The following is a 24,038-nucleotide window of genomic DNA, read 5'->3' as shown; positions in this document are numbered from 1 at the left end:
TGACGTCTCTGCGGATTTGGAGCCTCTCTCGTCAAAGTTTCAAATGGAAACTTTGAGATAGAAGTCGGTCAAAATACAAGAATATGATGACTTGTATTAATACGAGAATTGATTTAGGAGATTTTGGGATCCAACGTTGAGAGCATGACCGTCTGGGAAGGAAGCAGATTTCCGTCGGGTAACAAGGGACTGGGGTATCATACGTATAAATGATTTATGGAAGGGGGGCTAGTATGGATCCTCGTGGAACGCCTAATGTTTCGGATGGGTAATAACTGACCTTGACACTGTAGCGGTTGAGCAGATATGAATATATCAATTTTATTACGGGATGAGGTAGAAAGAAGCTTTCTTACAAGTCCGGTGTGCTAGACCTGTTCGAATTCCTTCTGGATATCCATGAATATTGCAGAGATTGATTGCTTTCGTTACAATAGTATGAATTTACAATAGTAGTCTGTATTTATATGTTTTTATTAGGTTTCCTAGAATCTTCTAAATTCTATTATTTCCAATTAGCCAGGGGTGGCATTGCGGCCCATGTATTAACTATGTAATTACTTAACTTTATCCCCTCCTTGATATGAAGTTCTCTCTTGGACTCCTGTGATGCCGATAGTGGATGTTTATGGATTATTTTGCTATATATGCTTCTATTAGTATAGGGGTGTATTATACAACCTGAAACACCTGGAGTCTGTAGAACATCCTGGAATGCTGGAATTTACAGTTTCTTAGTGCTTCTCCTAATTTTGTTTTCAAGGTTCATTTAGTGAGATTTCAGCGTCCAGTTATTACTTTTAAAAAACAAGATTGGTTGGTTGACTAACAGAATTATAAAGTTTGATGATTATATTAATTTTTTGACATTTTTTTATGTTGAGACCTATAATTGTCTTATGCTTGTGTGACAAACAAGCTGAGCATAATTCTGTTGGTTTCAGTGATGGAAACTTCGGAACTCAGTCAACCACCTAACCACCCTTCCATATTTCTCCCTTTTTTAATTGGTTTTAAATATGTGCCATCTCCCAGCATGTGATTCCGCTTTCCACTAAAGAATGGCACTGGCAAATCAGATTCCAGATACACTCTTTGCAATGTTTTCGTTTTCCGTCATTGATACTTGGTAAAATTCGTCTGAACATTTCATAGTGTCCAGATACCCTGTAGAGGCTCACTTGGGTGCCAAAAATCCTGGAAAGTACCTCGTGATGGTTCATTGCCGCTTTTATTTCTGCTATTTATGATGCTGATGTTTTGAAGACTGTCTAGAAGGTTGTTCTGTATCTACACCATCTCCTCAACATTCTGCAGCTTTGTTTATTGTATTAATTTTTACGTGAAAGATATTTTGATCATTATTCAGTTTATACAACTCCTAGTTGTTCAGTTTTTTCCTGGAATACCAAGAATAATGAAATGCCAAAATTGTCATTTACTGGACATGGCTGCATAATTTTTATCAAGTTTATAAGTGCCTCGTTTTTCAACGTCAACACATTTTTTTAGAAATTTTCACTATCAGACATACCAGAATAAATTTATTACTTTGGTATATTAATTTCTTATTTACCTTTATCTCTTCAACACTTAATGCACCCTATACAGATGTGAGAGATTTGAACATATGGAATAAACTTTTTGAACCTCGCACGTGATAGCATCTCATCAACCCCTGCTTAAGTTTTCGGAAAAAATTCTCCTTCGACCCCACTCGGGGCAACGTCCTTGCACGTGAAAAATGAAAAACAAACGAAAAGCACGAGCGAGAAAGGAAAGAAGACTAAAAAAAATGGTTACTTCCCATGCTAAAAATATCCCGAATGAACGAAATGTTAAAATTATCTCGTATAGGGGGCCGTGAAACTTCAGTCTCCTGTCTGCTTTAGGGTCTTCCAGCCCACATCAGGGTAGGTCGGTAAACTCGAAAATCAGTTAAGTGACGTTAATAAATATAAACAATTTTCCGAAAAATCGTAATGACATCAACGATTATCGTGTATAATAGTGAAAATAATTATTTATTGTACTTTTAAATTGTTAATTGTGTCGTTTTATGGTTAATGGGAGGTAAGTAACTATATGAATTGTTTAAATTTTATTAATTTGACTCATTAAGGTCATTTTAATATAACTGTATTCCCAGCTTATGGATTTCCAACCTATTTATAACTAAGTTTATATAAAGTCTGTCTTATATATTGCTTATTATAGTTATTCAAAAATAGTACATGTATTGTTAACTCAAAATGTGTTATTTATAAATTCTTATCCAAATCAGAGACGTACTAATGCTTTCACCACAATTTTTTAATACTTCCGCCATAAAAAATATCTAAATTTGCGTTTATACAAATCATCCCACTATAAACATTTGACTTCAACCATTTTTATTCATCAGTATAAATTTATGAAAAGTTATTTCGATTTCTTATGGTTAACTTCTTCTACTGCAACAATGGAATGTGGAATCAATGTTCGGATGAAAAGTCTAGCTCGAATTATTCTTTTTAGCTCATCCCACGAATGTTCTATCGGAATTAGGTCAGGACTGTATCATGGCCACTCTTTAAGTGCCTTGCACCTTAACAGCCTTGCATTATCATGCATATAGGTAAATTCGTCTACAATATATTTGATGTAAGGTATCACATGAATTGCTAAAATCTCCTTGATATATCAATCAGCCGTTAGGCCTCTTCGTCAAAACCACATAAGCACTCCGTTCTTCAATGCAGTAATCTGCAAATCGCTCTCTTGGTCTTCGGTAGCTACCAAGGAGGCATATTCTGGTCTCATCTGAGAAGAAATCAGATTCCCATTGTTTTAAAGTCGCATTCAGGTGATCCTGTGCAATAGGCTAGCGTGCTTGACGATGTTTTGGACCAATCTCAGGCGTTTTAGGGGTCAGGTTATTTTCCGGCAGTCTTCGTCTTACTGTCCACTGACTAATAGTTACTTCTCGCACCTCACGGAGCTGTCGTTGCACTTGAACGGCATTAATATGACGATTTTTCAATGTTGCTAAGGAATTAAATCGCCTTCGGTCTGTTGCCTATGAAAGGATCCAGTCTATTGAGAGAATAAAAAACGATTATTATGAAAATATCTGTAGCAAACGCAATAATTTTAATATATACCAATCACCACATAAACACGTTTCATTTGAAATCATAAGCATCGATTTTTATGAAAATAGTTTTTCTTTTGATACATTATAAAAGTCTCTCTTGATGAAAAACTGTTTTAAGAACACACATGAAAGTTGACGTTTTCATCTATTTCGTCTTTATCAAAATATGATGTGACATTGACAATACCTTTCTCTCCTCCTCCCTTATTCTTCTTTATATGTCATACTTCACGTGTTGTGTTTTTGTAAAAACATTCTTTCTTCTCACTTCCATCATTCCGCCTGTTGTTGTCATTCAATAATTTATCGAATTATTCGACTCATATTTCTCATTTTATGATTGCTTCCTCTCTATCTCTGAAGTGCCCTACAGAGTTCTACTTTGTGCTTTTCCAATCACCTGGTGAATATTTCTCATTTCTTAATCCAAATACTTTTCTTTCATTGCTTGAAGTTTCTCCATGTATTTTCTTTTTCGACATTCTACTTTTTGTTGTTTCTTGCTTCACCATATATACTTCGGTTGTCATCTGTATTTCGGTTCTTTAACCTGACCCTTGCCTGACTTACCTTTTCTAGCATATTTCTACATACTCCATCATACCAATTCTTATCTTTACCTTTTTCGCTGGATTAATATATAAAATATAATGTCAGACACCTAAATACGTGAGTCGTTTCATCCTAATAAAACGGTCATTGATCTTTTAATATATCAAGCTCTTAGACTTTGCTTTCATTCATCATCATCAATTATACTAGTGATGAATAGGATGATAAAAACATACAGATGATGTAGCACTAGTAACATATAATAAGAAAGTGAAAGAAGATGCAGATATATGGATAAAGACAGTGAATGAAGCGGGAATGGAATTAAATAACAAAAAATGCAAACTAGTAGTCGTAGATCTAATAATGAGAAGAGAAAGAATGGATGAAGTGGCCCGGAAGTCATTTTCAAAGAAGATGAAGAAATAGATAACAAAGAAAATGAGAAAACGCTTTCAAACATCAATAGATATCTTGGAGGTCATTTCGAACATTCTGATAATCATGATGTGTATGTATTCTCGTTTTTTGTATTCGCAATTCAACCTCTACCAAACTGAACAGCAATGATAAAGTGTCAGTAAATGACAAATAAATTATAACCAACTCGCATTTAATCGTTGTTCACAAATCTAAATATCTTAAGAACTAATAATTTGATATATAGGAAAATTCATTTAAAAAAAAACGAAAAAATAATGTAATAGATACACCCTGTATTAGATTCATTAACTCTTAGCGAATTAATTGATTTTCCAGAATTTTCACTACTAATTTGAATGCTTTGGTCGCAACAGATTTTCATTCTTGAATATTTCTTATATTATACAGGGTATTGAACTTATTACTATTTTTATGAAATATTCGTTATAACTTTTTAAATACCCCGTAGATTACGTCACAACAACAAATATGCAATAAAATCTAGGGTGTTCGATTTAAAAAAAATTATAATGTGAAGACCAATAATGGCTATAAACCCTCAAATTTTCAAATTGATATCTGAAAAGATGAAGGAGGCACTGAACTTCATCACACTAATCAATCACCATTTATATCTAGCAAAGCATATCATAAAAAACGTTTTCTATTGTACAGGCACCATTTTCACAACGACTGACCTGGACGATGAAATCCATGAGTTCTTAACCTTAAAAAATAGACCAGAACAAAACTGTGGTTATTTCTAAAAATATTCTTCCTTTATTTCCACAGACTTTTGCGATTACTAAGCTAGAATTTCTGAAACAGTTGGTGATATTCATTCTATCATCATCATCACTACACCAACACTCACCATTATACTGTCTGACGCGCGTTTCGATAACCAAGTTATCGTCTTCAGAAACTGGATGTAAACTGTTTACCTTCAGTCTCTTAAGACGATATCTTGGTTATCGAAACGCGCGTCAGATAGTGTAATTGTGATTCTTAGTATATTGATGTATTCAGTGTATTCAGTATTACTATTATACTACCTACTAGCCCAAGAAATAATCAAGCTTGAAATGGGTTAAAACGAAATGAATTGTGAGAATGAAATAGTTGTTGCATTTTTGTATCAAGTTTTTTGATGATGCACATTTAGAGCATACGCCGCTTGTTTAATTTCAACGTCGCCATTAAATCTAATATCCCTTAACTCGTCCTTCATGTTTTCGAACAAAAATTTTTTGGTCAAGGCCAGATCAGGACTATAAGTAGGGTGTTGAATCTCTGTGAAGCCATATTCGTGTCTAGTAGCCTTGGAATGCGAACCAGTGTGAACTACAGCATTGTTATGGAGCAAGAATACGATAAATTTTTCACGCAATTGAATTGGTTCATGGTTCTAATTATATTTTAAAAAATCAATCAAAAGGATACCATCACACTTCAAAGATATTACAGCTATCACTTTTTTATTGCTTCTCGTCACTTTCGCTTTTTAACGGTCTCCTTTCCACTTGATAGGAAATCTTTTAGTAGACAAATCACAATAGAAGACCTTACCTTCATCAGCGATTATAGTTGATCAGATCCTTGGTCCTCGTGGCTAAGCTCTAAAAATAGATTATAACATGCTTTTGTGCTGATTTTTGTCATATTTAAATATAGGATCCTTAAAAACTTATTATGGAAATATGAATCTGTGCTGCAATTTCTTTTGTTTTTGTTCACCTTGAATAATTTATTTCACTAATTTAATGTTTTCTGCAGTAGTCATTCGAGTCTCCAACATCTTAGACTGTGATTAAATGGATTCCAACAGCAAGCAGAAACTTTCTTTAAAGCTTGTTGAGACTTGTCACTACTGCGTGCATATATATTTTAGTGAATACTCTGTATCTAATATATGAAACCAAGGACTCATAAACCGCATTCCGCAAATGATCGCCGCTGTTTTCTGATGGCAACAATATAAAACTCAAAAGCTAGCAACGATTTTTCTAAATTGGATTATTCTTTTCAAAACACCCTTTATTTGACCTGAGGAAAGGCTCTGGTGGCATTGACTTCGTCTTCGGCTGGTACTTTAGTTATTCAACGTCAAAATAAGTTTATTATTAATCATGAGCATTACTTCAAAAAAAATTAATTGAAGTTTTATGATTTTTAACTAGAGATTTTGTTTTTACTAAAATTATTTTGTTTCTACCTCATATATCATTTGATCGACTTTAATAATATTTTGTTTTTTTTTCTAAGCAACGTTCGAAATACATGGTTCTTTTCAAGAGCTATTCAATCTACCTCTACTCGAATCTGTTGTAAAGAGAGAATCGTGTTTTTCCCAAACATTTCTATTTGTATCTACAAGTAATCAATAAGCTTTCAACGTTAATTTGTGTTTTCGTTTCTGTATTGTTTAATTATTTCAAGCACTGAAACAGTTTCATCTTTATGGGATTAAAACTATTAATGAAATTAGTTTTTTCCTGTAATCTTATTCAACAAGCTAAACATTTCCCTCTCGATGTTCTGAAGTTGAAAGTGGATTTATATAGATTGGTATTTTTAGAACACCTTTTAGTTCAGTTGTTTTTTTCCGCAATATGTTCGCGACAAAAACAAAAAAATAATTATTTAGCACAAATATACAGTGAAAACGGTCAATAATTACGTAATTATGAAATTATCCAAATCATTTTCGTAATCTGGAAAATAGAACAATATATAGTGAGTTGTTCATAACTAAGTTATAGAGCAAACATTTTTTTTTAAATGTGATACCTCATATATAACCTCATGATGAAATTTCTAGCTAGCATTATCATATGCATATTCATGCATTGGTCCTTCATTTGAGCCCATTGATGTCTATAGTTGGTTGGTCTGGCCCAAATTGTTCCCGCTAGTTTCTTTATATCATGGTCCCATCTTAGGTGAGTTTTTTTATGTCTCGTGTTGTAATTTTGGTGGTACATCTAATATCAGTCCTTCCAACCAAGTGTCCTGCCCATTGCCATTTGAGGGATTTGATCATTTATCGTTTGCACTCCAATCTATTCATGTTCATGTGCAACCTGGAGTTTCTTAGTAATTTCGGTCTTGAATATCCAAGTCTCGCCTCCGTATGTCATGACTGGTAATTTGCATTGGTCAAAATCTTTTCTTTGAATAAAGAGACATTCTAGATTTGAATAATAATTAATTTCTCCCATATGCATACCATGATAATTTTATTTTTCGTTTAATTTCTGGTAGTAGTGATCCGGAACTGTGTATCAGTTGGCACAGTCTTCTACAATTTTATTTATTTCTATATAATTAAGTATTATTTATTAGGATGTACTATCTACCTACCAGTTCATTGTACATTTCCTTAGATTTAGCTGGACTAGCTATAACTTCATTTATTTGTTTTATGAGCGCTTCGGGGAGTTATTGGCAATTAAGATGAAATCTTAGATGGTGCTCCATCTATTTTCAGAACTTATATATATATATATATATGTTTCTAAATCGTCATGTTTTAGGTCTCTTCTGGTTTAAAAATCAGTATAACAAAATTTTTTTTCGATTAATTTCAGTCTAAGAAATAAGGAATTAAAGAAATTTATATATTGGGGTGTACCAAAAATAAAACTTTCATCGATCAAGATGACGAAAAAAAAATTCTGGTAAAGTTTGAGCTCATGATATCAATATTAATGTATCTAAATGTTCTTGATTTTAGATCTCTTCTGTTTCAAAATTAGTTTTTTTTGATAATTTTAAAAAAAAATAAATTTTGACGTTTCGACCTTTTCTTTAAGTCTTTATCAAAATATGATATGACGTTTTTGGGAAAAAAATGAAAATTCACATGAACAAATTTCACAGGGTTCTCTTTACGAGGGGTGATTGAAGTAAAACTAACATAAAATTATCTTGTGATTGATTTAGATTTTTTTTATTTGTCCATCGTATATATTTCTATTTCTTACGAATTGATTGTTAGTTTTGAATAGAAAATTAATTATATTTTAAAATTTTTATCGTTAATTCTGACTATTTGGAAGTTGTTTTTTCTTTACTTTGATGATTTTTTAAACAAAAAAATCATATTAGGATTAAATCTATTGGAAATGGAGGTGAATATTATAAAAATCGAAGAAAAACTGATTTTGGGATGTAAAGCGGATGTTCGGTAAAAAACGGTTTTTCCCGATTTTTGTCGATACCATGAGTCTTATAAAAAAAGTCGAATAGCAAAGTTGTAAATATTACAACTTTTGTACTTAAACTTTTTTTCCATAACCTCAAATTTTATATGAAAAATCCGGATAACCAAGATTTTGGTTTTTTATTTTTATCTTTTACATAAAATAATTTTTTTGACAAAATTTTGTTAATATGTCCTATGTATATATACTGTAATTTATTTGATATTCTGATAAAGACTTAAAGAAAACTCGAAACGTCAAAATTAATCTTTCTTTTAAAAATTATCAAAAAAACTAATTTTAAAACAGAAGATATATTAATATATCAAAAGGTCTAAGAAATAAGAAATCGAAGAAATATCAATATGTAGAAGTACCGCTCATGATTTTTGATTTCCCATGAGAAATTTATTTTTTTTTTTTTTAAATTTCAATGTGTTTCAACAAATTATTGTCTAGTTAAAAGAAATAGATACTTTTGTAGGAAACTAAACGGTCTACAGATAGAGTCTAAAATAATTTTTCGCCAAGTCAACTCTGGGTTAAAAGTTATTCGCAGTTAAAGTTTAACTTACAATAATATATGATTACTTACGAAATCTTTTATAGTTTTCTATAAAAAAATATGTCGAATACACAGAACAACATATTTTTCCTGTTTTTTCTATCTTTACTTCCCAAATTTATTGAGAAAAATTTATATAGCACGACTCGAATGAAGCGTTGAAAACTGATTTTAATGTAACAGATTTAAAATATTAAATAATTAACATAATCGCATGAAAAATCTTTACAGTACTCCAGACCACAGTCTTAGAACGTATTTGGTAGATGTTGAGCTATTTTTGATGCTTGAGTTTGATAGATACACTCAGTTATTTGTTTGTCAGTGCTTAATGACATATTTACTTTCTCTTAAGTAACAGCTTCGTGTGACCGTTAAAAATACTTTTCTTATTCACTTTTCTGAGTGGTTATAAAGTATGTTTCTCAAGGAACTCAAATCAAAAATATTGCCAGGAAAGTTCTCGTTTTCCATGGTAAGTAATCCCTTGTCGTATTTTTTCGATTTTCATTATTATTTATTGTCCTATAGAAGTGATTACAAGTCAATTACATTCTATAATGGAAGTAAAATATAATTTTCCAGTCTGAAGCAAGCTGTATACCACCCAATCGAGAAAGAAGACTTTAGATCAAAATTGAATTATGTGGAAGCTTTTACAAGAGAGAAGCCAGGATATTAGAAGTAAATTAAGGGAATGCGTCTCGCACCTAAACTCCTCGTTTTGTTCGTATTCGCCTTGGTAATCGCAATCTGTCGAAGATAATTCAATCACGAAATTTCTTAGTAGTCTTACAATCGCCGTTATGTTTCTTTTTTTTAATATCTCCCGGAGGTTTGTGAACTTTTGAAATAATAAATCATGGCTCAAATGTGTTATAGACAAAATCACATTTCTATTTATCTATGGGAAAAAATTATGAAAAAATGTGGATTAAAGAATATGGTCCCTTTTAGATAAAAATTAGTTTTAAAAAACAAGTAAAAATAAACGTTTAGACTCTTTAATTAATTGACATTGACATTTGCATACCTATATTAATCAATAGATCGCCTACAATATTAATATAAACATAAAAATCTGTTTTAACCATAAAAAATATTTTTCTAGTTGCATTGAAATTTATAAAATAATAGAACTATGAATTTTCACTCATAGGTTTAGATCATTTTTATTATTAACAGCTTTCTCTTTCTAACGTAAGTGAACAATTTCTAGAAATTTCATTCCCTTCCAAGATTTTGAATTTTTTATTTATAAATGTATTTTGTCAATATACCATGGTTTGTTAATGTAGGTTTGTTTTGTTATCGTATTGATGACCTTTTAATCTTTATCTAAATACTGACATGTCTGTCCTATGTAAATCCCATGATTATAAAGGACTTGATTTATGATATTACTTCTTCTGTTTTTAGATATCGATAATATATTTTGTATCATGTTTATTAAAATAATTTGATAGTAGCTGGGAAAATTCTATAAGGTAAGGTAAGGTATTTCAATATTAAGTTTCTGTTTTGTTCATTAATTGATTTTGGTATGTTGTAACCTTAAATCGCCTGTAGGAGACTCTTCCTCAGAAAGGATTGTTCGGCCTCAGTTAAATTTTATAAACACTGGTACTCACATGGAGCGAAAAGCTGCAAAACACCTCATGAATTGGATTAAAACAAAAATTTAATAATCTAAAAGAGCTAGCAACGATTTTTCTAAATTGAATGCTAATGCAATAAAAAAATTTTCAGCAACAAAGAAATTTATTGAGAAAATAATAAATTCGCATAAACTACGTATCCAAAAAAGCACAACGAACGAAAGCAGTTTTAAATTAAAAACAACTCAGACTTGTCTATATATTGAAAAGAAAGCTGGGACTGATCAATGGAAATCCGCGATTTTTGCAGTTCTAACTGGATTCCCAGATATTAGAGTTTAGGTTGAGTTTGTATTCTGGTGATTGTTGTGGAAACTCCCAACCTAGCAGCTGTAGTGAGGGAAAAAATATAATGAGAAAAGAAACGGGAACATAGATGAAAATCACGGAAGAAGGAACAAGTAGGTAGAACAGATTTGAATAAAAAGGAGCTCTCTAACATATGAAAAAACATTCTTTTAAATATAACCAAACAGGAATCTGTTCTTTCGTATTCGTTCTGTTCCCAAATAAATAGAAAATTAATATTAATATATAATATATTAATATTATATATTATATATTATAAAACAAAAAGAAAGATAATGAAATTTTTGTGCGCACAATAAAAAAAGCGAAGAAAAACTTACCAGCAACTTTAACTTGAAATTATTAAATTTCTCGAATGGAGTGGGAGGTCGATAACAAATTAATTTTTTCATAATCTCAAAATTTAGGTTGAGTAAATCCGAAGTGACTACTATTCCACAATACACAAAGGAATATTCAAAATGTTTGAAGAAAAACGTAACAAGCCGAATGGCAAGTTACAATGTGTAACCCTTTTCTTGTTTATGTTATTCATCATTTTCTTTTAACACATTTTTGCTTTTTGAATAGTTCAGGATATGATAGTTAGCTTGATCTATCAGCCAAACTTATAATTACTTATTTTTTTGTGACCTAGGACGACACATGAATTACATGTAGGTACGTACGACTTAAGGCAGCTTGACATGGTGCAAGACAACGTACAAAAAACTACTTGCAATTGTTTCAAAATATTCCATTTGAATTCCACTTTTCCCAAGAATTGCAGCTGGTACGCAATAAAAATGACTTCAAATCGATAATGTTGCAAGAAATATTGCGTCTTGAATTGCATTTCATGTTGTATTGCATGTCCCACGGCCTCTACCAACTCAAATAAGGTTGCGTCGATCTTTATAAATCTATTTAACCAGAGGGATCGATTCTCATTCTCAACCTTCTCAACCTCTACCAATCATTTCAATCTTCCTTTTTTTCTATCGGTTGTCATTATATACCAACTAGACTAAATAGCGTACAAATAATGAAATAGAGGCTTTAAGTCTAAGATTTAACATGAACTACCACGGATTTTCCAAAAGAAATTGGTGGAGGAATGAGGGCAGGAAGTTGAAATAACTATTTTTAATTTTGTACTGAATTCAATATATTTTCTTTCTCAGATTATGACAATTTCAATATTACCTAGAATATTTTTAACGGGTAATCTCGTGTTATTGATAATATTTTTATATAAAAATAAGTTTGTTATCTATGAATTCGATACTATCTCATTTAGATAGCAAAGTTTCGGCAAAAAAACGCAAATGTAACTAAAAATAACTTAAAATTTTCCGCGTCACTAAATTAGTTTCGAGCGTTAACCCAAGGGGAGAATGACATGTTCTTAGTTGAGGTGATTGCGCCCCCGCAGATGTTTTCTACCTATTTATCTCTTTCTCATCCGGTTTAACGTATTCGATTTCTTGTAGCTTATGTTTATTATTGGAGACGACACCCAGTACAGAGAGAAATACCGCACCACTTCCATCTGAAATAATTTATTTTTTTCGATCGAACTCTAACAATCATCAAGAACGGATAACAATAGAGGAAGTCGAGCGTAAAAATAAATAAAAATTAGAATCTTGGTTCTAAATCCGTATTTCCTTAGTCAAATATTCAGACGTCTCATATAGATGAAATTACTTGAACTTGAACGTCTATATGATATGAACAAACACAAATTGGAGTGTCTTCCTTAGTGAAGGTTCTCCAATGAGTTTTGTCGGTCGATAAAGTTGGAAAGAGATTTTGTTATTCAATATTCTTTCCCAGAAACTAATTGTACTTGTTCTGGTGATGTTTATATATTCTAAAAAACATATAATACGAGGGTTGCTACTTAAGTTTTGATATGATAAATAAAATCAAATATATATAATTGGATTTGGATTTATTGTTTTTCAAAATAATCTTTTGTATGCGTTTGAATCATTTATGGAATTCTTTTCATTCCAAAAACGAGTGAATAAATGTTAAACTGGTCCGTTCCTCCTTGCTCGCTTTGCGCTTGCTCTGGAACGAACGTCGTCTGCGCGGTCAGCGTTCGTCAAATGTTAAACGCACCAGTTTGTACTTGATTTCTTTCTCAACCCTCAAACAATTTGCGCTAATATTTACGTGTAAATATATTTTGTGTTGATAGGTAAATCATTGAAGTAAGTAAAATGTGTAATATTTACATATACGTATCATATTACTTAACTAAAATATCATTTTTTATAACCTCAAAGTAGATTATGGACAGATATAATAAAGAAGAACTGAAATCTGAATGATGTATTATGGAAAGTAAGAATGAAGAGGAATTGAAGACTGGATTATTTAACTGTACTGAGTTAAATGTTATACCCACTTTTCTATGTATTACAGAGTTCTATGTACATACAATTACAAATTCAATATCTAATTAATAAATACACATTTTCCAAATCTATTTTCTTGGTTAATGTTGAGTTATGTAAAAATATTTCGAATATTTTTGTATGTAAATTTTCATTCAATGGCTATACTACTTTAATGATAGTCTGGAAGAATAGTAACGTTAAGGAGAAGTTATTTTTTGTAACAATTTATACAATCTGAAATAAAAAAATGTAATATACTCAAATCTTTTCATTTAATACTTTACATTATAATCTCAAAACTAACAAATGAATATAAATCCAATTTATTGTAAGGGAATGTTGTCAATGTGTTGGAACAATTTGAATTAATTTTAGAAAAAAATAGTGAATAAAACGAAAGTCCATCCAAATTTTATCGAAAAAATTTTCTTAACATATATCAATTTTTGGTATCAAGAGTTTAATGAAATAAAACTAATCACCAACTAATTCAAATCCAATTTTCTAAAGTTTCTTGTAATCGAAGGATGTTATTATTAATTAATATCAAAATAAAACTAAATAATATGCAAAAAATAGATTAGAACAAAGCTCAATTTCAACTTTTGTCGAGTAAATTTCAATTTCGTGAAAATGTTTTACAGTTTGAATGAACATTTTATTGACATGAAATTAATCCATCGATAATGAATCCATACCAATGAACAAATACTATTTCAAAAGTACCCATCGAGACGCAGCGCATGCGCAAAGCGAACAAGGAGGAACGGACCTGTTTGACATTTATTCACTCGTTTCCAAAATGTGTGATTTTAACTTATCAACCGTTTCTTCAGGTGTTGAAAGTTTCTTGAAAGAACCATACAGTCGATTGTTGTGTTAAGTTTTCGGATCATATGCATAGATCCATGATTCGTCGTCTTTCATGATCCTTTACATGTCTTTTGGAGCGCTTTTTTTAGAACAATTGTCAAATATAGAAAAGCATCGCAATAAATTAATTTTATTTCCATTTTTAGACCAAGAGAAATGTTTAGTTTTCTGTAAACAACTCAAATAGCACTCGTACGACAACAAATTCTGAAAATCGGTCTTAAAGAGTTAGTAATTGATTTAAGACATTATTTTGTTCACGTTTCTGATACTGGATACACTGTTCAAACTACCACTACACTACCAATAACAATTACACTGTCTGACGCGTGTTTCGATAACCAAGTTATCATCTTCAGAGACTAAAGGTACTCAGTTTACCTTCAGTTTCTGAAGAAGATAACTTGATTATCGAAACGTGCTTATGACAGTGTAATTTTGAGTATTGGTAGTATGAATAGTTTCAGTATTAATGTCACCAACGGTTCTGGAACTTGCAAGTTAGTAAGTTTCTAATGTATTTAATTTTCTATTGGTAGTGGAATTATTAAAGTTCTTTTTTTACAGAGCTATGGATTTTCACAAAACCATGGATTCCAACCAAATACATTTTCGAAAAAGTATAGATTTCGATATGTTTTCGGAATGTGAAAGTTTAGCTGCATCTACCGAAGAGATTTTATGGTCAGATGATGACACAATTATTGCAGAACAAGAAATCACATGGAATAAAGGTAAGAGCTCCAAATATATCTGTGAAGAGGAAAAGAAATAAATCTGCCACGATGAAAATGCGGTTTCAAATAGCCTATATGTTTATAGTTTTCCTTTCGTAAAATATCAAATTGCAAAAAAAACGACTTAGTAGGAGAAGAGCTTTATATAATGTTTTGTTTGAATGTATAAAACACGAATTTGATATCAAATTCCAGTTTTTATATCCATCCAAAAATATCGACATCAGATATTTAACCAGTGATTGATTTTAGGTTTTTTTTTTCTATGAAAATCAGGTTGAAATAATGTGTGAAAATTGACGTTTTGACCTACTTAAGTCTTTTTCAAAATATGACTTGACATTTACAATTTACGTAATATGTTTATCAAAGGATCCTACATCATGAATATCAAAATAAACTACATATTTCATTACGAATAATTTGATTGTCAACTGTTATGAGGATGGTTCCAGAAGTACCTAGCCCAACAGAAAAGTTACGAAAATTTTGGAGAAAAATATATATAATTAACTCCATACACTTTCCCCAGTGATGGTCAATAAGTTTTATGCATTTTTTTATGGAAAGAATCATCTTCATCGTTGGAAAATGCCACCGAGCCATTTTTTCAAGATTGGGAACAAAAAATTATCGGAGGGAGCTAAATCTGGCGTATAGGGTGCATGAGTTAGTAATTCAAACTTTAGTTCATTCATTTTGGTCATTGTAACAACGTATATGTGTAACTGTGTAATGTGTAAACTGATACATCGTCTTGATGAAAAAACATTTTTTCTTGGCCAAATGCGGTCGTTTTTGCTTGATTTCTTCATGCCATGGTTGCCATAAACTTGCATAATACTCGCCGTTGATAGTTTTTCCTTCTTCAGGTTAGTCTTTGCCTTCTTTGAAGCCGGTTCTCCATTTCAGTCCATGGTTTTTATTGTTCTTTTGTTTAGTATGTGAAGGTAATGGATCCACTTTTCATCTATGGTTATGAAACGGCACAAAAATTTGGTTTTAGTTCTGTGAAACATTGCCAAACACTCGATGGAAACATATTCTCGATACTGTTTTTGTTCCATTGTGAGCAAACACAGCACCCATCTTATACACAGCTTTCTCATGTTCAAATTTTGAGTTAATATGCGATGTACAGCACTTTTTGAAACGCCTAATATGTCTGCTAGCTCATTTTGAGTCGACGATTATCCAGGTACCGCTTTGTGGATTTTTTTACAAATTTCTGGAGTCGACCCTCATTTGATCGATCAATGAGATGCTGGTCTTCGCAGGTCGTCCGGTCTTGTTCAAACTCTGTTACCCAATATTACACTGTGGAAAACGAAGAGTAAAAGAATCTAGTTCAGCTTTTATATTGGTTGGGTTGAGGACTTTCAAATAAAATCACATAACGATAACCAATTTTGTCCATGTTTACAAATTCACTGAAAACGTTCACTATTAATGTCTGCCAAACAAATACTAAACAATGTCTTCAAACAACATGATGTAAAAAATAAGAAAAATTTGTTTTTTCTGGTTGAAACAAATTTCCGATTTTATTTTTATTCTAATATTTCTGATGTAGGCGATCTATTGATTAATATAATTACGTAAATTGTCATTGTCAAGTCAAATTTTGATATAGACCTAACTGGTTTTCAGGAGACATAAAATCAAAACAAATTACGACAAAAAAACATATAAAAGGTCTAAGAAGTGAAAATTACCAGCGACAAAATCATCAAAAATGTGTTTACATTTTTTTCTTCATCACCCTTTATCTTGAATACGGATAGCCTTATGAAAATATTCACCAAACAAACTTAGATATGTTGTTTGAAACAACCTGTATATAATTCTATATGGAAAAATGAGTATTTTAATATAGAATATTATTATTATACACATTATTTTTATTATACACAATTTTATGTTGAAGTAGACAACCAGGATTATACGCTTCTGCTTTATTGGTTGCCTATAACTTAAGCTCTAGATGATAAAATTAATCCAAGTATATACATTGATTCTAAGAATGTACGAATCACCTGTATAGATACAGGTAATCTTGTATGCAATTCTATTTCAGTTCAGTTGTTACGAGTGAGAGAAGAAACTCGACGACTAGACAACGTGTGCATGACACAATGCTGGCTGCCAGGCCTTATAAGGCCAACGGGATATCCAGTTTTACTCTTTACGTATAATTATAAAAAAGATGGTAAAAGAAATAAGATGGTAAATCATCAGTTCACTGCACTAGACCTCGAAACGACGCTTGTCTCTATATTAACTAGTCTGAACATTAACTGCATTTTCTATAAATAATAATCTATGTCTTAATCAATTAAACCTCCATTTTAATAGTTATTAAAAGCCACTTAGATTACGATTTCCATAAAAAGCGATGAATTATACAGAGCGTAGCAAAAAGGTATGTGATAAAAAGAACCTTATTTACTAGGGCGAAAAATAACAACCCGTGGAAAATAGAAATCGACTCTTTCTATATTTAATAGTTTTTTTACCAATTTGTAATAAAAATGAATAATAATATTTTTAGGACAGTTTTTGTATAGAAATGTATAAAGCAAAAAAATTTAGGGGATTTTGAACCCCTAAAACACAAGTGCAATGCACCCAGGGCGATCAAAAATTGTCCGGATGAATGCCACAACTAAAATTACCAGTCAAGAAATTTTTTAATAGATTTCTTGAAATAAAATCACTTAAGTCGAATAAATATACTGTATTATAAATAGTTATTAAAAATTAAAATATCTAACTCCTTTTTTTGGTACAAAATGACATTTTTATACCATCCGCAAGAGAAAAACGTGTAAAACCAGCTTAACTCACTTTAATTGTTAAATAGGCAAAAAAGTGTGATACTTAGAACAGCCAAATCCATATAATTCAAATTGCGCTGCTAACTCCATGATTGAGGCCATTTTGTGTATTGTGTCTTCGGCGATATAACCTTTCCGTCCAATAAAAATATGTTTTCGGTATAATAAACCTACTGATTCAAGATTTTTAAGTTGAAATCTGTTATCTAAAATTACAGGATCAACGACTAATTTGTAGAACAATGTTTCTTCATACTCTTAGCATTGGGAGATGGACGGTCTTGAAATGGAAGAGCAATGTTTGCATACGATGCAAAGACAAAAAACAACTACTTCAAGGCCTTTTGCAAAAGAACGTCAAGAGTTACTAAATGTTTAGGACTCATTACTTGTCACGTAGTCACATTATGCCGAACATCAACTGAAAAAAATACCTTTTACCAGAATGGACATAAAAAAAGGTGTTTATGACTTTTACGCAAAAAATTGGTGTGAACAACAAAACGTAGGTACTACACTATCTTCAATGAGGAATTTGATAACAAAAACTTATGATTATTCATCACTAAAAAAGATCAATGTGAGAGGTGAGCTCTATATAAAGTTGAAAAATTACCTGAAGTAGATTACATAGACTCCTAAATCCAAAATAAGCATTCTTCAATTTAAAAAATAAAAACGGTCTCTGTTATCTATGGAATGAAAGTGAAGAAGGCACAAATTCCTAAGAATTTGCCAGTATTTGAATGGATTTAGTAGAGAGCAAAGTTGTACTTCAGGATGAATCTGCAGAACCGATGAAAGTAATTTCTTACAGTAATGGGTGTACTTACCAGAACAGGAATTCAGTCTTGGGTAACGCTTTACACACTACAGCTATGAATAAAAATATCGTGATAGAGCAAATGGAGGCGGACTCTATGCATTCGACCATAGAGAGGGCCTTAAAAAACAAAGATATTCATGTTCCAGAAGAGTATATATCCATCTGTAGATCTGCAACGAAAAAAATGCGTCTTTATGAAGTGAAATATCTAAACTACCAATTCTTTGAAAAGTTTATAAAATCATTCGCCCTGGTTGATCTACAGGAAATGATAAGGTGACAAACTTAGATTCCCAGATGAAACAAGGAAAATCCTCATTGGTGACGCCTGTACCATTTACTACTTTACAAAATTTATACGGTAGCAAGCCAAATATTACCGCGAGAAAGTTCAAAGACCTACAATACTCAAAAAATACCCTACTTGAAGATTACCGCTCTTACTATGATATCTTACCTCATGATTAAAAAAGTGTTGATAATAAATAATTAATTAGTATTAAGGAAAAAAAGAATAATAGTGATTTTCAACTTACTATTTTATAAAAAGAGGATTCAAGAGATTTATGTTGTTTTTTTATTAAAATACTGATTAGTTTGATAAATGATTTGCCAAATATGTTACTGTGATGATTATAAGAAATAAATAGGCTGATTAACTAAATAATTAAAATTATTGCGATTGCTCCCAAAAAACCAGCTTAGTCATAAAAACACTTATAACTTATAAACGATAAAAAATTACCAAGTAATTAGTTTCTAATAATGTAGAATATCCAAAAATACACCAACTATATTTTTGGTTTTAACCTAAAATTGCAATACTCTTAATTCATTAAGTTTTATTATTAAAAATGTCTTTATTTTCTGTTATAATTTTCTATTCACATTACATCTAAAAGATTAACACTAAGTATGTTGGCCGTTGTTCTGGAGATCCATAGATGTCGTGTGTACTTCCAGACTGTTGTGGTTCCTGTACAATAACTCTGTCCCTAATATATAGTTGTGTATCCCTGAAAAGCAGCTGAAAAACTGGGTTTCAAAAATCAATCGGAGATTTTCGAGAAGGAAGTTTTGACTTACGATGATTTCGGTATTAGTAAAATTTGGAATTTTACAACCAAACTATGTAATTAGTGAACCATGCAGAAGCCTAAACCCACTGTCGTGGATATCTCCTACGCGATTTGCGGCTTTGAGTCTTTGACAGTCGGTATGTCGGCTATATCATGTAACCACGAGGTTCTAGGAAGTTTTGGGTAGCATGAATATTCAATAGCCATACGGAAGCATTTATTTTGTACCACCTGAAGGGTGCGGAAATTTTGTTCGGTTCTTGTGTAGTAGACTGGGGCTGCGTATGTTAAAATAGGTCTAATATTTGTTTGTATAATAAAAGTTTGTTTTGTGTGGATAGTTTACTGTTTATAAATGAGAGGGTTAAGTCTGCCCACTGCAATCTTAGCTTTTTGTATTTGTTTAGCTACGTGAGCGTTAGCATTTGTATTTACTTGCACAAGGTACTGCTTGGCAGGAGCGTTTGTCCGTTAATGTGTAGCTGCGATTGCAATGAGTTGCTGTTAAATTTTATTTTTCTCCTCTAAATTTGGGTTAAAGTGAGTTAGCAGATTTACATTCTTAGCCGACGATATTCGTCATTTCATAGTAAAGCCAGAGATGCCTTTTTAGCAAATATATCATTAAGCTACTTACAAATTTTGAAACATTTATATTGGTCCATAAATGGAATTAAACTTCGAACATTTTCTATGGCTTTAGACGTGTATTAAACCAAAAGCAGTGTGCGGATCAACTCGCTTGGATTTTTGATGATGATGCACCATCTACAGGCACGGTGAAGTACTGGTTTTCCGAATTCAATCATGGTCTCACTTCGCTGCAATATGAATTTCGTGAAGGTTGTTCAAAATCGGCTGTTTTACTAGATAACATCGATGCTTTGCGTAAACTAATTCTGCAAGTTCTTTATGTGATATACCGTCATACTTGGACATTAGTTTCAATTACATACATTCCATATTGCATGAAAAATATCACATAATTTAACAATCGTTAAAATAAAAGTTTGTGTCGACTGGTGCAATGAAATGCCGAAAAAAATCAATCCTGGTGCTTCAAAAGATTTGACAGGTGACGAATCAGGGATCTATGAATATTAAACTAAACAACAATAGACTGTATTGGTGAAATCCAACAAAAGTTTTTCGGGCATGAAGCACTTGGAAGCAAATATTTGACAGAAGTGTTCGAAAAAATCAGGGAAACCAATTACAGGAGACGGATCACTTTCCACTACGACAAAGTGAGCTCTCACAAAGTTGAATCAAAAATGTTTTTGAACAGACAAAACATCGAATTTATGGGTCATCCGCCGTACATCTTTTGTTTGACACGCAATTTCGTTCCGTTTTTCTGTATATGAATAAGCGGTTGATGCGTTAAAATCACATGTCTTGGAGGTACCTCAATCGGAATGGACAATTAGCTGAATCTCATGTAAAACTGATTTTAATGGAAAGTACTTTAAAAAACAATAAAGCCATATCCAAAATATTTGTTTCCTTTTATTTATCTCAAAACTAGTATAGAACAAATACAAATAGTGTAAGACTGTTACGAAACGAGATATTTGCAAAAAATATGCAAAAAATCGATTCTTTCCTCCGATTGTTGTAGTTGCTCATATCGAATTATATATGAATTTTGAGAACAGTTTTAGGATGTCAAAATAAAAGTTTATATCTAAAGTATATCTCGTATTACAAAAATCTTTTCTAAATTTATCTAAAATGACTGTACCATTAACATTTCAACAGAGCTAGGAAAGTACAGGCCTATTATTACCTATAAAATGAAGAAGAATTTAATAATGTGCTGAACATAAATTAAAATATTTTCTATTTATTCATGATATTAGCATAATAAAAAAGAAATCATTCCACCATATAAATTACTATGTTTCATTTTCTTATCTCGTATTATTTGTTGAAATAATGAAAATTGTTTATAATTATATCTATCTAGGTCCCTAGTTTATAAGAAAGTTCAAGTTTAATTCTGTTGACAAAGAAAAAACCGATAACTTGAGTATATAAATCCTACATTCTCATCGAAGCTCTTTGAATTATAGTTCTAACTGCAAACTGAGTAATTTAGTACAATTTCGAAAGTAAATAAGAAATAATTAATTATCGGAAAATGTTCATTTTGTTATTTTCGTCTTAAAAAACGTTGACATGTATGTTAAGTTATAATTATAAGCTTTCTATATTTGTTTTTTTTATATAACACAGGGTGATTGATACATAATTAAGACAATTGTTTTTAAAACTCATTATTATGATATTTTTATTGACAATAAGAGGTCTAAATCTGCTCCGGGATTTCATCACATGTCTTTCTTAGATATAGTTCAAATTTACCCAACCCCAGGTGATAAACATATCAAAATGAAGTAAAGTATGATAATTGATTCACACTTATAATCAATGGAATATTTTTCCAACTTATATCTTGAGTATCTCCGTTTGAAATAACAGTTGTATAATTATAATGAATATGTACACTCATATTTTCATATTAATTGCCTGCTTAAAACTTCCAAACAAGTGATGGCATTTGGGTTTTGGCCAATATAGATTTACAGTAGATATAATTGTTATAAATAATTCAATTTTTTGTATCCCTTGAGGGTCAATTATCTCAAATTTCTGTGATGAACCATTTTCTAATATTAATGACAATGTTATCACATCGGAAAGCAACAAACCCACGACAAGCACCGACTTTTATTAATAAAAACATGGACATTCGTAATCATCCATTGAAAATTTACAATTTTCGAATTTATAATTTAGAAAGTATACTCAAATATAAGTTACTCAAAAAGGTGAAGTCGTATGAGACATATCCTCTTATAGAAGATATTATACTTAGGCTTGTAACTGGCATTTTGCCTTTTCAGAGTACTTAATAACTTTGGTTAGGTAAGGTTAGCTTAGGTTAGGTTAGGTTAGCTTAGGTTAGGATTAGGATTAGAATAATGCAACTACAAACTGGAAGTATTTTTGTATTTTAAATATTGTTGAAAGTAAGCAAGCAACACATGGGTTCTAAGGTACAAACCTTTTGATTTTTCCGTCAATAGTTCTTCAGTAGCTTGTACTGCTATGACTTTCTTCCTCTTTCAGGAGGAGTAAAAGATAAATTCATTGTTACCTATTCAATTACTCAACGAAATTGTCATCTAAGAAAACAGCAGGCAAAAAAATTTTGTGCTCAAATGTCAGTTTTGATTTGTAACCTGCTTAATATTTTAAAAAAAAATTTGCTTCAATCGCCATGCGTCGCTTTGTTATTGTTTGAGAGCTACATTTAGAAGCGCAATTCTTTTGTAGATTTTGTACTGTTTTTAATTTAATTTTTTGTGGAGTGTAACAATTTGTTTATATTTCCATTCCTCTGGCGTCTTTTAGTCTCTCCATTTTTTTCTTATCACTCTATATAATCTCTTATTACTTTTATTTTATTGGTTCCCTTGTTAATTCTTATACATTTTTCAGATTCATCAATACCATCTGTATTTTCCTCAAACAATTGTTGAAAATGCTCTTTCCAGATCTATTTAAATCAGTTTTCCTTTCCTACCTCTCCTTTTTATTTTTAATTGATCTTATTTTACCTCAAATGTGTCTTGTTTTTTGTTATTATTATTAGTTGTTCGTTTTCTATGTGATTTGATTTTTAACCATTTTGCCATCCCTCGTTGGGGTTGAAATCTTTTCTTGATCCTTTTTCTTTTTTTTTTCTAAGATTTACTCCGCTCTCTTTACTAGATTTTGTTAGATATTTTTTCATTCTTTCACCAAATTTTTAATTTCTTCGTGATCTAAAAGACCCGCGTATTATTCATTTTTGTTTCTATTTAATAACGTTTCCTTATTAAATTTCGTTCGTCTTTCTGTTTCCACAATCATTATTTATGTTTTGTTCGTAAAATCAGTGTAAAGTCGAAATGATTAGTATTTTTTATGATAAAGTTTAAGTTATTTCATGAACTTTCAGGTAATTTCGTGCTACTGATGATCATGTCCATTCTTGCCGCCAGGTGACGATGAATGCAATCAGCTGACGGGTTCATTCAATGTCTATGGCTTTTTGAACTTATTCATTTCCCTTAATAGACGTTAATAAATATTATTAATAAAAATTATCAAACATCTAGAATCCATTATATAACAAAAAATTAAATATACTTAAAAAACGAGAAAAAAGCTTAAAACAGTATTGAATGAAAAATATGAAAAATATTTATTTCTCGTAAACTATATTTACTTTCTACTTTTCAATTCGATTTCTTATCAAAAATAAAATTTTTCTTCGACTTATAGTCATTAGTATCGTAAATCTCCAACAGAGGGCAGATAGTTGTAAAATTTGTTTAGACGTAAACAAAAAATTTGCAGTAATAATTTCTAAAATAAAATTGCCCAAATGAAAATTT

General features: G+C 31.1%; 1 protein-coding gene across 2 annotated transcripts in view; it reads left to right on the top strand.

Annotated features, from left to right (window-relative positions):
• Window positions 1-1,869: 1,869 nt before the first annotated feature.
• LOC130893897 (protein TANC2) overlaps window positions 1,870-24,038 on the top strand; it is a 138,219-nt gene continuing 116,050 nt past the window's right edge. For both annotated transcript variants that reach the window (XM_057800338.1, XM_057800337.1), the window contains exons 1-2: window positions 1,870-2,073; window positions 14,679-14,845. In XM_057800338.1, coding sequence (XP_057656321.1) covers window positions 2,060-2,073; window positions 14,679-14,845 — 181 coding nt within the window. In that variant the 5' untranslated portion in view covers window positions 1,870-2,059. The remainder of the gene's footprint in view (window positions 2,074-14,678; window positions 14,846-24,038) is intronic.

Source organism: Diorhabda carinulata, chromosome 5, assembly GCF_026250575.1.
Source record: "Diorhabda carinulata isolate Delta chromosome 5, icDioCari1.1, whole genome shotgun sequence".
Lineage (NCBI taxonomy): Eukaryota > Metazoa > Arthropoda > Insecta > Coleoptera > Chrysomelidae > Diorhabda > Diorhabda carinulata.
This window is presented reverse-complemented; position numbering and strand designations above follow the sequence as displayed.